Source organism: Bactrocera tryoni, chromosome 5, assembly GCF_016617805.1.
Source record: "Bactrocera tryoni isolate S06 chromosome 5, CSIRO_BtryS06_freeze2, whole genome shotgun sequence".
Lineage (NCBI taxonomy): Eukaryota > Metazoa > Arthropoda > Insecta > Diptera > Tephritidae > Bactrocera > Bactrocera tryoni.
The window spans coordinates 40,258,660-40,274,830 of NC_052503.1; the positions used below are offsets into that span (position 1 = coordinate 40,258,660).

Below are 16,171 nucleotides of genomic sequence, written 5' to 3' on the forward strand. Positions count from 1 at the left end.
GCGTGTGTACATATGGAAATACCTCATTAATTACCTCAATGGCTCTTGAGCTTCTAAGCACTAATGTAAATGTTATGAAAGCAATCAGTGGCGCATACAGTCGGTGACAAAAGTGCTATGTTTGTGATTTTACACTCTACACATTTTTCTCTTTTTGCCTTTCCACGTAAGTGCAATATTTCCGTGAATTATGAGTGCAATTTTATTTTAATATGTATTAGTATAAGTGTATTAGTTATAATTTTATCTTATTTTTAAGATCTTGACAGATTTAATAATTCATTTTTAATGATAATTAATTTGTTTATAACAATTATAAATAATAGTAATTATGTTATTAATAAACTAATTAATAATTAATTATAATTAACTAATTATTTACTAAAATAAATAATTAATTTTTTTAATAAATTTTAATTTTTTTTAAATAATTTTTAACTAAAATTAATAATTAATTTTAGTAAATAATTAATTAATTATAATCAATTATTAATTTTTAATTAAAATTTTAATTAATGAAATTTTAAATAAATGATTTTCTCAAAATGAATAATTAAAATTTTAATTTAATTAAAATTAATACTAAATTAAAATTTTGATTTAAAAAATGTTTCTCAAAAAAAAAAATTAATTATACATACATACATATATGTATGTATATAATTATAATTAATTATTATTAATTATAATTAATTACATTAATGTATGTATAATTATAATTAATAGCGAATAGATCAAAATCTTAAAAATAAGTATATATAATATAATAATTTTTTTCTACACAGTGGTGGCCATAACATATGCAACTAATACATTATTTTTGAAAAAGTATACTATATGTATATGTATATTTTATGGTTCTTTGAATTTAGGGAAAGCATTCTTGGCAAAATTCATACTATCGTAACAAGGATATGTAGATTAGCTTAGATATTATAGACTTTGTTTTTAATAATTGTGTTAATATTGATGGTTGAATACCAAATTCAAATTAAATATGACGTTTTTAGACTTAAAACCTCTACAAGATCAACCCATTGTCATATAGGTATGTATACATAGTTTGGAGTTTGTTAAAATCCAAATGAGTTGCAAAAAATTACAAAGAAAACCCTTCGGTAATACTGTGCGTTTTTTCTAACTTGTTCTTTTACCTTGTTTGAATTAACGTAAATAAAATTCACCATATAAATTTTATCTCATTTCTCTCATTAACAAGGGTGACACTCTGATTATAGCAACCCTCAAACTTTTTGATACCATTTATTTACAAAATAAGACTCAGTATCGGCGATCACCTTTTCATTCGACGAAAATTTCTTCTCGAGATCTGCGAACACAAAATAGTCGAAGCCCAATTCATGGATTTTTGCCCTTGTTTTCACTGACTTTTTCGTCGGTCCAATAACGCTATATAATAGTGCTGTTGATAGTCCTTCCTTTTCAAGGTAGTCAATAAAAGTTGTTTCATGCGAATCCAAAAATACAGACGTCATAACTGTGCCAGCCGGCTGTTGCGTTTTTACACGCTTTTCAGCGGGTTCATCATCTGCTTTTGTGGTTTTTGTCGGTAACAACCTATTTTGGGCGTCCACTGCGTTCATTGTCTTCTGTGCCCATTTCACCACGTCTAAACTTAGCATAACAACCCTTGAGGGTTGACTTATCCATTTTTTTACAATAACAAAAACGGCTTCACTTGAAATTATATAATTGACAAAGTAATGATACGGCAGCTGTCAATTTCATACACTCGTCTTTTCTAGGATAGGGCTAACTAAAGATCATCTAGAGAAAAAAATCCATTAGTTTTGTATTTAATGGAAAGTTTTATTTAGCCTATTTAGAATTATACGATTTGGATCAAATATTGTATTGTTCGAAAAACTTATTGGCTTTTCAACGGAAATTTAACTCTCATAGAAATCCTGGTCTTTATTTGATTTTATTTGATTTTAGTCGATTTTCATAAGGTTCTTTAGAGCCGAATTTTTACTAGTAAAATCATCTGCCATACAATGGAATAGATAATAATTACTTAATGGCAAGTCTAAACAAAAAGATGGGTGCATACGAACTTATGGATTGGATACGGAGTATCAGCGCAAAATTGATGATCCTCTGCCAATCACACCAAATACATAACCTTCCTAAATCTTTCTGACCGTCCCTACTTGCTTAGTATGAAATCTTTTTTTCTAAGGCGATATAGCCTAACCCTAAACTCCTCATTCGGAAAAATAATGGATTTCCTTTTACTAAACCTTTTCTAATTACCACTGAACGAATATTTTGGTCGGAGAGTGTACTCTTCCATTTGCAAATTCAAATCAGATGCAGTTCTGATAAAGTCATTGAACTGTGCTTGTGATCGCAACTAATATGTTTGGCGTACACACAAAGTCTGCCGCAAATATGATTTGCAATTGAGCGCATCATCAAACAATGCAAACCGCACATTGCCACCTGCCCGCTAACCAAACCGCAGTCACATATAATGACACTTTAAGTGCACCTGACCCAAAAGCTTTTGGAATTCAACGAAAGTCCAATTTAATTTATTCCATCGACAGGCAATCTCATTTCCTGCCAAATTATTTGAATCAATGTGCACATAAACCGGGGCGCACGAACACACTTTTACATAGACTAGACATTCATACATGTGCATATGGAGATAATGTTGTGGGTCCTATATGAGTAGGTGTGCTGATATTTGATATATTCCCTTTCAGTTTGTTTCGATGCACTCTGACTGCATATACATATACATTCGTACACTTATCAGCTTAAATTATCAGACCACAATTTTGTACTGGATTTATCTACGAATATGTGCTTACGTTTGTATAGGCGATTGTATAAATTTTTAAATTCAAGAGTTCATTAAAACCATTAATTTTGAGCAATTATATTATTTGAAAATTTTATGGATCAGTTGTCAGAGTTTTCTTACAAAATCTTAAATTATTTATATGTATATATGTATTTATGTACGTTTTAAAAGAGAGAGCAAAATAAATGAGTTTTTAGTTTCAAAATGTCAACATGTCCAGTGACGTATCCTTTAAATTTTAAATCCTTAATTTCTCTCGGTTATGTTTGTATAAAAACTTTTTACAGTCTGTCAATAAACCATAATAGCTATGCCTCTATCGATAATTTGGACTTTTAACAAAAACTTCTAATCATAATCAGATTGCGAAATTCAAATTAGTTATGGTTCCCTATCCATTAACTAAAGATGCGATTGAATTTGTTGGACTTGATTATGATAACTTAAAATATGCATGCGGATTAATACAATATAAAGGGTGATCCATTTCGGGGTTCCCTACTTTTTTTTAAATAAAAAACAAAGGAATTTCAAATTTAATGGAGAATGTTTATTATCATGCGAAACATTCTTTGATATTTATTTTTCGAATATTATCTCTTTCAAATGTTGGCCGCGGCTACGTCTTAGATGGTATGTCTAATTTTCGATGACTCTATCGAGCGTTTCGCCAAATCGTGAAATTATCTGCTCACCGAAGTGTTCTCTCAATAAATTCATTGATTGATGCGATGTGGGGCATGTGGCGCCATCTTCTTGATATGAAATGTCTCTGAGATTACGAGCTTGAACTTCAGGCATCAAATAATCGGTTATCATGGAGCGATAACAATCACCATTGACGGTTACGTTCTCAGCGGCATTATTTATCTCTTTCTTTAACTGGTTGGTTTTCAAGGAACCAAAATTTCGTACATTCAAATGATATACTCCAATTCTCTGACATCAAACAAATTTGTGGTTCAGATAAGTTGTCAACGTGGTCATCCAACCCGTAGACTGTTTCGACGGGGTCGGACCTTATGGAGACGGGTGTCAAATGTGTAGGGTTAGCTGAGCATGTAAAGAGGTGGTTAGAGTCATACGGTAACTCGTTGCATGCTGGACATATGTTTTATATGCCGTGGTCGATTCTGTATAAGTAGGAGTTTAACCTGCTTCAGTATTCAGAACGAAGCTGACAAGGGTCACTCTCGATTGTCGCGGCAACTCGAGCTCATCGTCTGCAATGGGTGGTAGTTTGACTCCAATTACGCCATTTACTGAAAGGGAGTCGCTGGACGTGTTTATGGCTCCACTGTGAATCGCGCTCAATGCATGTCTGAAGTTAGTTTCGTACTAAGTCTGATAAGCATATTGTCTTATGTCGTCGACGTAGTTGAGAAAGGACGTCTTGTTGCTCCAAGTAGACAGTTCCGCTTCAAGCGGGATGATTTACTTATATGACAACACTACAGCAGAAACTGCTTGGAGAGGACTTCATTATGCTCCTTAACTGGGAGCATACGGGGCTCACTGTGCAGATGTTCAACAGGAAACATCAAGCGGTGCCCTGTTATAGTCCGGAGTGCAGTGTTCAGACATATTTGAAACATATTGGTGCGGCATAGTTAAAGGCCAGCCGGCCGATTGCCTTGTATGTTGCCAACAACGTTTCTTTGTGTTTTCCCCATGTGCTGCTGGCTACTGAGGAGTTGTTGCGGCTCTCTACTTTGGCAGTAAATGCGTGTTAGGAGACTGTTGAGTGTCACACCTAAAATCTTAGGGTTATTGACAGTCGGAATTTTAACGCCATCAACGAAAATATTAAGGTCAAGTGTGTACTCTTTCGTTCAGCTTGTGAATATGATCGCTGTGGATTTAGTGCGGGGATGTGTTAGGTTCCGTGCAGTGAGGAAGCGAGAAATATCGAGGAGAGAGCCGTTTACTTTCATTCAATTCAATGGCTGCCTCTGTGTACTATAAGAAAAACGATTAAATTAAAGAATTTATTACGTAGAAAATTATTTTTTGCAGTATTTCAAATTAATTTGGTAACAAAGCAAAGTAAATGAAGATTTTGCGTCTTCTAGTTTAGCATTAGTTAGACTTTAAATGTATTTTATTTGTGTAAATTGAATTATATAATTTATTTATATGTATTTTTTCTTCCCTTACAGAGACATCAATATTTACCGTTGAGGGAGTGCACTTGTTTCCTGAACCGAACCGACAAAACAAATGAAAATTAAAGCAGGTCCTTTCGGTGGATGGTGTACGTTTCTATTGTTAGCAGCAGCAGCCATAAATATTGTAATTCTACTTTTTTACTGCAAACTTAATTTTTTGTGCAACACTATTTTCAACAAGAACACACATTTCTTTATTATTAATTTTAGTTCTAATGCAAAAACAAAAAAAGTTACAACAACTACACATGATTAATTAAGACAAACAAAAAATAGTTAAATAGCTGAGTAAATTGTGTGAGAACACACGAAACCACAACGTACTAAGTAAAAGAACTAAAGTGACTATGTAAAACATGAAACCAACTACAACAACAACAAGATAAATATAACACACACACTCAAACACAACTATGTAGCAATGTATATACTTACTTACTTACATAAAATATGAAAATAAAATTTAGAAAAAAAGAACACGGAAAGAAAAACTTGAAAATATCACTTAGCAACTTAAACGATTCAATTATAGTAATAAAAGTGAAAAATAAACAACAAATAACTGAAAACTTAGAAGCATAGCACTAAATATATTTTTAACATTTTAATAGAATTTGACAGTAAATATCAAAAACACGGCAAAAATAGTTAAAATTCTTAGGTCCAAACATACAAAAAAAAAAATTATTGAAAAAATAAGTGAAGCGAAAAGCCACAACAAAAACAAGTACTAACGAACAAATGTGAAATTTAAGCGAAAAAATGTTTTAAAAGTATTAAGCAGAAACCGTAAAGCAGTGTCAAATTTTGGAATACAAACAAAAGTAAAATAAAATAGAAATTGTAGTAGAATTTGTCAGAATTACAAAAACCACAAAAATCAATACTTCTAAGCTAAACAGTAGGCAAACAGACACACTAAACTAAATTCAACTCAAAACCACAAAAACTAATTAACATGATTTACATTTACATATATATAAAAAGAGCGAAAAACTATAAAATTACATAATATTATTTTCTTAGACTACGAAATATACACATGTACATTTTTCTTGAATCGATCACGTGCCTCAAGGTCCTCAGGTCCTCGGTAAGCACCTTCCCCTGCACGCAACGTTTGCTTGCTTTGGCTGCAGCAAAGCCACACTGCAACCATATGCAGCACATATTTACACACAATATTATTGATGTAGAAGGGGAGCGAGTTTAGGCAAGGGTCTTGGTGTTGCCACCAAGTACCGTTAAGAGTCGATAAACCAAATTCAACACCAACTTTTGACATTTGTTAAAGCGTAAACGCATAAAGTGAAAATCGAAACAAAATTTATACATATTGTTGTAGTAGTTATTAGCTGGCAATTCGTAGTTGAAACATTAAATAGCAAAAAACAAATTCGAAATCTTTTTAAAACCAACATATGACACTAAAACTAGATATTTTGCGGGCTTACATGCAAGCGACTAGTAGCAGGTGCGTACGCTTGGCAACTAGTTGCGGAGGAATTTGGCTATTCAATAAGAATAAGATAATGGCAACGGTAAATTGAAAAACCTCAGCGTTTTAAGTAATACTTAGTGCTGAAAAATTTCAAGTTTTCAAATTTCCAAATCTAAAACTGCAAACTCTAGCGAAGCCTTAGCAAATTAAAAAAAAAAAATTAAATAACAATTTGCCTTTTGACTTCAATAGCGGTGCATGTAAGCCCCCCAGTAGAGTCATCGATTTGTAAATATGCATATCTAACTTAAACAACCAGCAATCGAGTAGATGAATTTCAAAAAAAAAACTCCAAATTTCTAGAAAACACGAACACAAACAACGTTACGAAATTCTTGTTTAATTTTCTCGATATAGAGCAATTGATTCGAACGCATTTTTAGCAGCTTAAGGCGAAATACTCACAATCTTTTTAATCGAAAATTGCTTTAATTGAAATCATTCAGCATTTCGCAAACCAACTTGCCCAATTAACACTTTCTAAAATTAGACGTTTAAATTATCATGCAAAAACTGCAGTTTTCAAGGGTTTTGATTTAATTTTGGTTTTCAGGTTTTGTCTTCCTACTTAAAAAGTTTTATTTTATTTAATATAAAATATTATAAAATTAAATTAATTGATATTTGAATATAAATAACTACATTACAGTTATGTATGTATGTATATGAATAATTATGTTTGCCAATTAACTATAATTTAGTTTTTAATTTGATCATACTGTAAATAAATATATATAATATGACCTTTGTTCTTTTAATTGTATTTGGTTTATTTTTATCACGCATGAAAAATTCAATGAAAATGCCATTGTGGGCAAAAAATAGTAAGACTTTTTAATTTTATTTAAATTCACGCGAATACCCATTCATCGAAATATATTTTTTTTGGGTTGGTATGGCTGTAAGTGACATCTGTGTTAAATGTCATATCAAAATAATCATTAGGATTTAGTATACGCTTGTCCTTCTGAAGTACATAAAGTGCATTCGGCGATTTTCGATTTTTTCAACAAAGAAGAATTTTCATTTAATTTTGTGTGCGGAATCATGTATCTGGTGCGAAAACATTTAGAATGTTGGAAAAGGTCTTCGGTGAGAATTACCTGTCACCAGCAAGTCTTTTTGATTGGTACAAATTAGTCAAAGAAGGGTCGAGAACGGCGACGAACCATGGCCAGAACGGCAGCTGAAGATCAACACATCAATACATACACATCAAATAAAGGAATTAGTGCTTGAGAAACGACAATTAACAGTCAGAGAACTTACTGGCATCGTTTTGTATCTAAAGGATCAGTGAAAACCATTTTGAAATATCAATTGGGCTGAAGAAAAGTGAAACGACGATTAGTTCCAAAATCACTAAATTTTTCGAAAAACAGCGTCGCATTAACCTCTGTGAAACAATGCTTTCCGACCACCAGGATGTCTTGAAATGAATTATTACTAGCGATGAGTCTTGGATCTATGCTTACTACTTGGAAACAGACGATCAATCGGCCAAATATCATGGCAAAGGTGAGCCAAAGCCGAAAAAATCACCTCAAAGCTCGTCGAAAATCAAAGTTATGTTGACATTTTTCTTCGATTATCGAGGTGTGGTGCACTCCGAATTCCTTTCGACCGGCCAAACTGTCAACAAGGAAGTCTAATGTAGTGGTATTCGTCGTTAGCACAAAGCTATCTGAAAAAGAGGCCAGAATCATGGGCCGACACTCTTAGTTTTTGCACAACCATAATGCACCGTCGCATACTGAATTGATTATTTCATAATCAAGTTTTCAGCCAATATCGTGCCGCAACCATATCCGCTTGATTTAGCTCCGTGTGACTTTTGGCTATTTAGCAAACTCAAACGAGCGCTTCGGGGAAATCGTTTTGAGTCAATTGAAGACATTAAACGTGAATCGCCACGCGCATTGAAAGCTATGCCGGAAATTGATTTTAACAACTCTTTCGAGGAAATTTAAAAACATTGGCACAAGTGTATTGGGATTTCTTTGAGGGGACGACATTGATTTTGAAGAACAAATCCAGAAAATTAAAGTTGTGAACAAAGTCTTACTATTTTTTGCTCATAGTAGTAAATATAGTATACCAATAATTACTTAAACATTTTCGACGAATTCTCCAGTGAATTACTCTATGGCAGACTGTCTACACAAGCAAATGAAAATACAGTGCGTTCAAAAGTAACGTTTTCTTTTTCCAAAGTGTAGATAGTTTTTTTTTGGGGAAAATGAATAGGAAAATAGAAATGCATTCTTTTAAAATAGGATAATAAACGGTTATTCAATACTTGCTCCAATCTCCCGCCATAACCTGACATCTTTGATGGTAACTTCCAACAACATTTTTCGCATATTCCACAGAAAGCGGTCTCCGGGTTTGTTGGAGTAACCGAATTATATGTTTCGTTGACGTCAAACGTTTTCTTTATATTTTGGCTTTCATTGAAGCCCAAACATTCTCTATTCGACTGGCGTGTGGTGGCCTATCTAAAGTAGTAACTAACTCAATGGAACAATATATGGTTATCTCCTATGTTTCGTATCATTGCCTTATTGCAGCATCTAATCATGGTTCATTATATTTCAGCTGATTTCAGTAAACCCTTTCATACAATTTTACCATTTTAACGTCCTTCAGGGTTTCTATAAAGCACCTCAAAACCGCAAATCCATGAGCAGAGAAGCATCTTAAACATACACCTTTTGGGGCTGTTTAACACTACTTCGAATAAATGTTTTGTCCTTTTTTAGACAAACACGTTTCAAGACGTTTAACGATATACTAATCACGGTTTGTGTTTACCTGCGCCTAATAACTAGATATGCCAAGTTTTGGTCAGTTTTGTCAATTCGGCCTTAAGATAAATATCTGGTAGCGCTCACGGTAGTTAACGTATAACTTAACCGGTACCTGGTTTGCAAGGCTGACGGGAAATCTCGTTGTCAACTACATTCGATACTCAGTGATTCCGAATTGGAAAACGTTAAAAAAAGATGGCTTCAATTCAAAAGCAATTCGTAGCGACCGTTTCTAAGCTCACTTTTGGTGCCTAAAATCACATCTCAGTTCAGTTTTAAGATCATTAACGAATTTTCTTGAAAAGAACACATAAATCACTCTTTAGCGGTTACGTCTTGTTGCAAACATTCACACATTCATACAAGCTATTGTTTTACTCAAAAACATATATAGATGCTAATATGAAAATTATCAGACAATTATTTTTTAACCACACAACAACAATATAAGCAACACCAATTGTAGTAGACATATTTGCATAGCATTAAACTTGTCGTAAATTCTATTAGAGCCATTTTAATTTGGTTTTACAAACAACTTTATTGAAATATTTCAAAAAACTCAAGAGCAACCTGCGATAACTGAACCTTTAAGAAAACGTGTACGAAGACGAATTGTCGAAACGCGAATTATCATCGACGATTTTGTATATGTATATGTACGTACGAAAAACAAAATATATATATAGCAATTACAAGCATGTACATACATACATATGTATTAAGGTACAGTAAGTGTGTTTATACCGGAATTATATTGAAAATCTTACAAATAGGAAGGGAATAGCTGAAGTAAAATAAATATTTTCCCACTAGTGCAATAAGAACAATTCTCCAATGGTATTTATTAGACTTACATACATACATAGATACATTAAAAATAAGCAGCTAAGTGAGTGTTTTTTGATAACCGTACCAATAATTACAGATATACCATTACCATAGTTACATAGTACATACCATACACACACGTATACCCATAACAACCCAAGAAATGTAAAATTGGTGGCATAGACATTTTATATAATGAATTTATATTTTATTTACGTGCCTACATACCTACAGATTAACTAAAATCCATACATCAAATCACGAAACATTTGTAGCAAACTGAAAAACAGGAAACCACCAATCGAAATTAAGATAATGAAAACTCAAACACTTTGCGGTAGTGCAATTTATGAAATACACAAAAAAATAACTACAAAACTACCTACAAATATTGCGAGTTAAACATAAATTTCATAATTAGCGCACTGGCATCAAGTAAACTGTGAAGAACTGTCCAAAGGAAGTAAAAAGTTTAAAGGCACTTAGTTTATATAAAAAGAACACATTGTGTCTGGATATGTAGAGACGAGAATAGACAATGAATTACGTGTATAAAAAGTAGAACATATACATACTTAAGTACTTGAAAATGTATCAAAACGAAGAGAACTCAAATCAAAATCGCAAATACAACAACTGTAATGGAATAATACAAAGGCAAATGTTGCTTAAAGCAACAACAATAAGGGTAATCAAATCAGTGTGAAGTAATTTATAACTGCGTACGTAATTGGGAGGAAAGGATAGTAAATATTGGGCCATAGACATACAAATATACTACAGACATACCAAACATTCATAAATTGAGAAAATCTATATGTAATTTCATAATCATTTGTGTTAAGCAAATAGCTTCCGGATTTGAATAACTTAAGGAAATCGTGTTTGTGGTCCCCAACTTTTTTAAAGAAAAAACACAAAATCTTCAGCTCTAATGGAGAATGTTTATTATCATTCGAAAGAATATTCTTTGATATTTATTTCTTAAAAATTATCTGTTTCATATGTTGGCCGCGGCTATGCCTCAGGTGATCCATCCCTTTAGTCCAATTTTCGATGACTCGTTCGAGCATTTCGACTGGTAACTGGTAAATGACAAGCGTGGCGTTTTGCTTTAATGTCGAAATCAAAGCGAGATTGTCTGCATAGACTGTACACTCTACATATTCCCACAGGAACAAGTCTAACGGTGTGATATCACACGATCTTAATAGCCAATCGACTGGGCCAAAACCTGCTGTTATCTGCGCACCGAAATGTTCTCTCAATAAATACAGATTGATGCGATGTGTGGAAAGTGGCGCTGTCTTGTTGAAGCCAAATGTCACCGAGCTTCAATTTCAGGTACCAAATAGTCGGTTGTCATGGCACGAAAATGATCGGCCTTGACGGTCACATGGCTTCCTTTTTGACTAAATATGGATCGATGATTCTAACGGCTTACAAATCACACCAAACCTTTATTATTTGAAATGGCAGCTCTTGAACCTCTTCAGGTTGTCGTCCCAAATGCGGGAATTTGCCTTGTTTACATACCCATTGAGCCTGAAATGGGCCTCATCGCTGAACAAAATTTGGTTCGAAAACGAATCTTCTTGGAACTTTTCAAGAGTTCTTGCATAATATGCAAGACGGACGGCTTCAGTTCTTGCATAATATGCATGTCTTCAATTTAAGATCTCGACGTAAAATGCGCCACGTCGTTCCATACGTCAGTCCGAGTTGCTGCGAACGGCGCCTAATGGAGTTTCCACTCTCAGCTACGGCTGCTATATTTCCTTCACTGCGTGCTGGACTTGGTCTATTCGGTCGAATATTATCTAATAACGAATGCTGGGTTTCAAGATGGGTGATTTTGTTGCGTGTTCCTAATAAAATCTTAAAACATTAAGAGAAAATTGTTTATGACGTCATTAGAATAACCTTCAAGGTTTTTTTGCGAATATTCCAATATTTTTTTTTTTTTGCTGTAATTATATACTTTGTTGCTCTCTGTATATAGTATATGTAGTACACGTCGAACTGACTGAAATATTTGTTTATTGTTAAGAGGAAAATAGTTCAGCACTTAATTTTTAACGCTTTCATACAGTTCAGGTAAATACTAGTTCTGTATAAACAAAAGTTCTGAAAGCAAGATAATGCAAGATTTTCAGTTTTTGCGCTAAAGTTAAGCAAAGTGTATGCGGCATACACGCAACTGAAAGGAAAATTTGTTTATTAACATTACCGATTGTTTATTGGCACAGCAAGTCCAACATTGTTCTTCCTCTAAATAAATAAAGATTCTTCAGAGCGCTCTACTTTATATTACTTTGGCAGTCAAGTGGCTCCAACAGATATGAATACAATCATATGCATAAATACATATACAATACGTGTCGGTGTATGTAAGCACTTGACTATTGATAGACGTGTGCAAAAACATTATCGGCTCGGTGGGGCTTACCAGTATGAAAGAAAATTAAGGTAAATCATGTGAAAACTCATTCCAATATATACACATACAAACATACAATTTTTGTTTAAGAAAAAATTCATGTTTAATTTGGATTACTTGAATAAATTTTGCACGCGCTTCAAAAATTGAGACACACACATATGTACGTGTTAACACAAACATAAACACATTCATACATAAGTCGTTACATATACAGCTATTCGTACAGAATATATAATACGATAGTGGTGCTTATGTATTGAAAATTAACGCACTTTGCACTTTCCCATCCCGGAGTTACGTCCATAGTTTTAAGTAAAGCAATAAACGATCGCAAGCGATATTTTAATATTTTTCCATTGATGAATTTTGCATTGTAATTTCGTTTGCGCTTCATGCGTTTTTAACGAAAAAATAATAATAAAAATTAATTGAGGCGTGAGTGTTTTAAATTATAGGCTATAAATAAAAAAGTGTGTTAAAAGAAAATTGTGAGATTGATTGGCATAGATCACAGCTTTCCTGCATTATTGTACACATACATCTTCTGTTATTTACCAAGCCTTTTAATGCACGGCCGTACTAAGCTTATTGCTTTTGCAGAAATTTCAAAAAAAAAAATAAAATCTTTGCAGCATGATCTTTCATAGACTGCGTCCGATTTGTGCTATTTTTTTAATTTTTAATAATTTATTTATTTCCTTTCTTTTAATGCTTCGAAATTTCGACTATTTGGTTTATAGCTCAGCTACGTTATCCAGCATCTCTTTTGCGACCACAACTCCACGTCGTTTTTGCAAAATATTCAGGTATTTACAAAACGTATTGAGGCGATCCATAAGAGATGTTGAGATCCACTGTTATCTTTCTTAGGTCAACAATATTTCCTTTAAGCAATGTTTCCTTTATTTTTGGGAATTAACAGCGCTGAAAGGACGCCTCACATGAGATAATTTTTCGGACTGACTGACTTCAAGAACTTCATTGAATGCTTTGGGCCGCATAACTACTTGAGTTTGTGGTAAAATACGTGTGCTTCATGAAGTAGTTTCGTTTTTAGTGCTTTTGAAATACTATTATTTATTGTCTAAAACATTTTTCGAGTCTACTTGATATATTCTTCATTTTTAATCATAGTTTTGCCATGTTTCTGGCAAGAGATTGATTCCACGCTCATACAATTTTTGATCTTTGCAGTCCAAAAACTAGTCCAAGTGATTTTTGGTGTACCGATTTGAGGTGACGATTCTCCTATCTAAAAACGGTTGCGGATATCGAAACAATTAATAGTCTAAAGGTGCAAAGTCTGGAAATATGGTGGATGCGGACACCCGTTTAACTCAAGCTGTAAAAATATTGGGCGAGTTATGAAATTTGTTGAGATCTCGCATTTTTCTCGTAGGACACTACATTTTTCTATATGTCTATACTCCTTTTCCGTTTGAGTGCATCACGTCCAGCTGATCACAACAGACTTTAGAGAGATTAATCGTGATATTGTCGGGGAAAAGCTCTAAATAAACAATTTTGTAAGAACATGGGGAACCCATATGTCAGGCTTCAAAACTAATCCTAGGCCTTTCATGTTCTTGTGAACAGTCGCGTTGGACTAATTTATCTTTCTATAATTATTCGAGTTGTTATTCGCTCATCATCATTGCATCGATCAACGATTTTGTTTAATTCCCATCGGCTTGAAGATGTCCCTTCCAGGATGTGGTGCATCCTCAAAATCGAAATTTTCAGAATTAAATTTTGCAAACCAATTTCGGTATTGGCTTTCAGTAAACTCATCTTCTCCGTACATATCACAAATTTTTGTAATGTAAAAAAAACATTTACAATCAAGCCTTAATATATCAGCTCTTTAAGAACATAACGGTTAAGTTTGAAGTTGTCTGGGAAAAAATTCCATAATATTAACTGTTTTCATTAAACGAAATTTCTTAGTGAACTACCCAATAAACTCCTCGAAGAATTTTCGCAACATTTTCAACGATTCCATAGCCGTGATTCTATTGGAAACAGAAACTAGTTTTATCGACTCACTGGTTGTCCGCATAGACTTAAGACAGGAAAAAGTTTAACGGTGTGATATCACATGATCTTGGTGGCCAATTCAACGTGTCCAAACGTTAAATTGTCTGCTCACTGAAGTGTTCTCTTAATAAGTCTCACCGGCATCATTTTTGAAGGAATATGGATCGATGTCTCCACCGGGCCACAAACCAAAACCAAACCATTATTTTTTCTGGATGAAATGGCCGCTCTTGAATGTCTTCAGGTTGCACTTCCTCCTAAATGAGGCAATTTTGCTTGTTTACATACCAATTGAGCTAGAAATGGACCTCATCGCTGAACTAAATGTGGCTCGAAAACGTCGAGCGAAGCGATGTCGCTTGGAAAGGTCGTGCGGCTTCATTTCTTGTACAAGCTTTATTTTTGTACAATTTAAGATTTCGACAAGAAATGAGCCATGTCGTTCTACAAGTATGGACTAACAACATCATTATTGGTAAATCAGCCGTATAAGATGAGACATGCAAAGATTATAAAATCAGTCGTAACAATTGTCAGTGAATCTCTTAAAACTCCACAGAGTGTTCTAATATGTTTGCATTTATCATTTATATACTCCAAATAGTCAGAGAAGCTTTGCAGAATACGTAAAATTTTTTAATTTCTTTTTATTTCTTTTCCATTAACATTGGTTTTTGTTTTTTTTTTACTGAAGAAGCACGAACCAGTATATTGGCATTTCGTATACAATAATAATCAACTAAATAAATATGATTGAATATTTAGTATATACATACATACGAAAGTACATACATTGAGCAGATGCCTAAAAATCTTTAAAAAAAATGGACAAAAACCGAGGTATTGCTGTGCATGTTAAAAACGAAATGGCAAGCAAATGTAAAACTTTGAAAAACAAAAATCACGCCAAAATGGCATAAAAATACATACATACACATTTGTATCTATATAACTTCACGAATTCGATTATATATTTACAACTGTTGCTGATAAATATCACAGCTACTAATTTCTATTATTGAACACACAACTCTTGCTACAATGAAGCTGGACCAAGCAAGATTCGCGTACGTTGCAGACACGAGTGTTTTTGTTTTTCAAATTTTCTTTAAAATTTTTGTGAGCAACAGCTTACTTAGCATTGTAGATATACCATACTAATGTAAGCGAGTAATAATAACCACTAAGTACCGATAATTTCACAACTTAAACCGTACCTTTGTTAAAAACAATATTAAACTCTACTAAAGTATTGTAATTGTTTACGGCAGATAAATAATCTAATTTACAACAAATTATACGTAACACTTATTAGAGCAAATTACTGTATTACTAATTATTACTAATTTATTGATAGGAAAACGAAAAAAATATAAAATTAAAAAATCAACTTCTAGTGAGTAAGTGTGTTATTTGTAGAGAATCGAGTCGTTTTGTGAAATGTGTGTGTAATGTGTGCGCTCGTATGTACAGTTAATATATAAAAAGCTATAAATGTAGGGAGCATATTTTTAAAATTAGCATATACTAAATATAAACTAGCAT

The 16,171-nt window shown here is 33.2% G+C and overlaps 1 protein-coding gene across 2 annotated transcripts in view; it reads left to right on the top strand.

Annotated features, from left to right (window-relative positions):
* The window catches only part of LOC120776567 (cyclin-dependent kinase 14), a 287,704-nt gene extending 282,333 nt beyond the window's left edge, over positions 1–5,371 (top strand). For both annotated transcript variants that reach the window (XM_040107329.1, XM_040107330.1), the window contains one exon: positions 4,996–5,371. In XM_040107329.1, coding sequence (XP_039963263.1) covers positions 4,996–5,060 — 65 coding nt within the window. In that variant the 3' untranslated portion in view covers positions 5,061–5,371. The remainder of the gene's footprint in view (positions 1–4,995) is intronic.
* Positions 5,372–16,171: the final 10,800 nt, after the last annotated feature.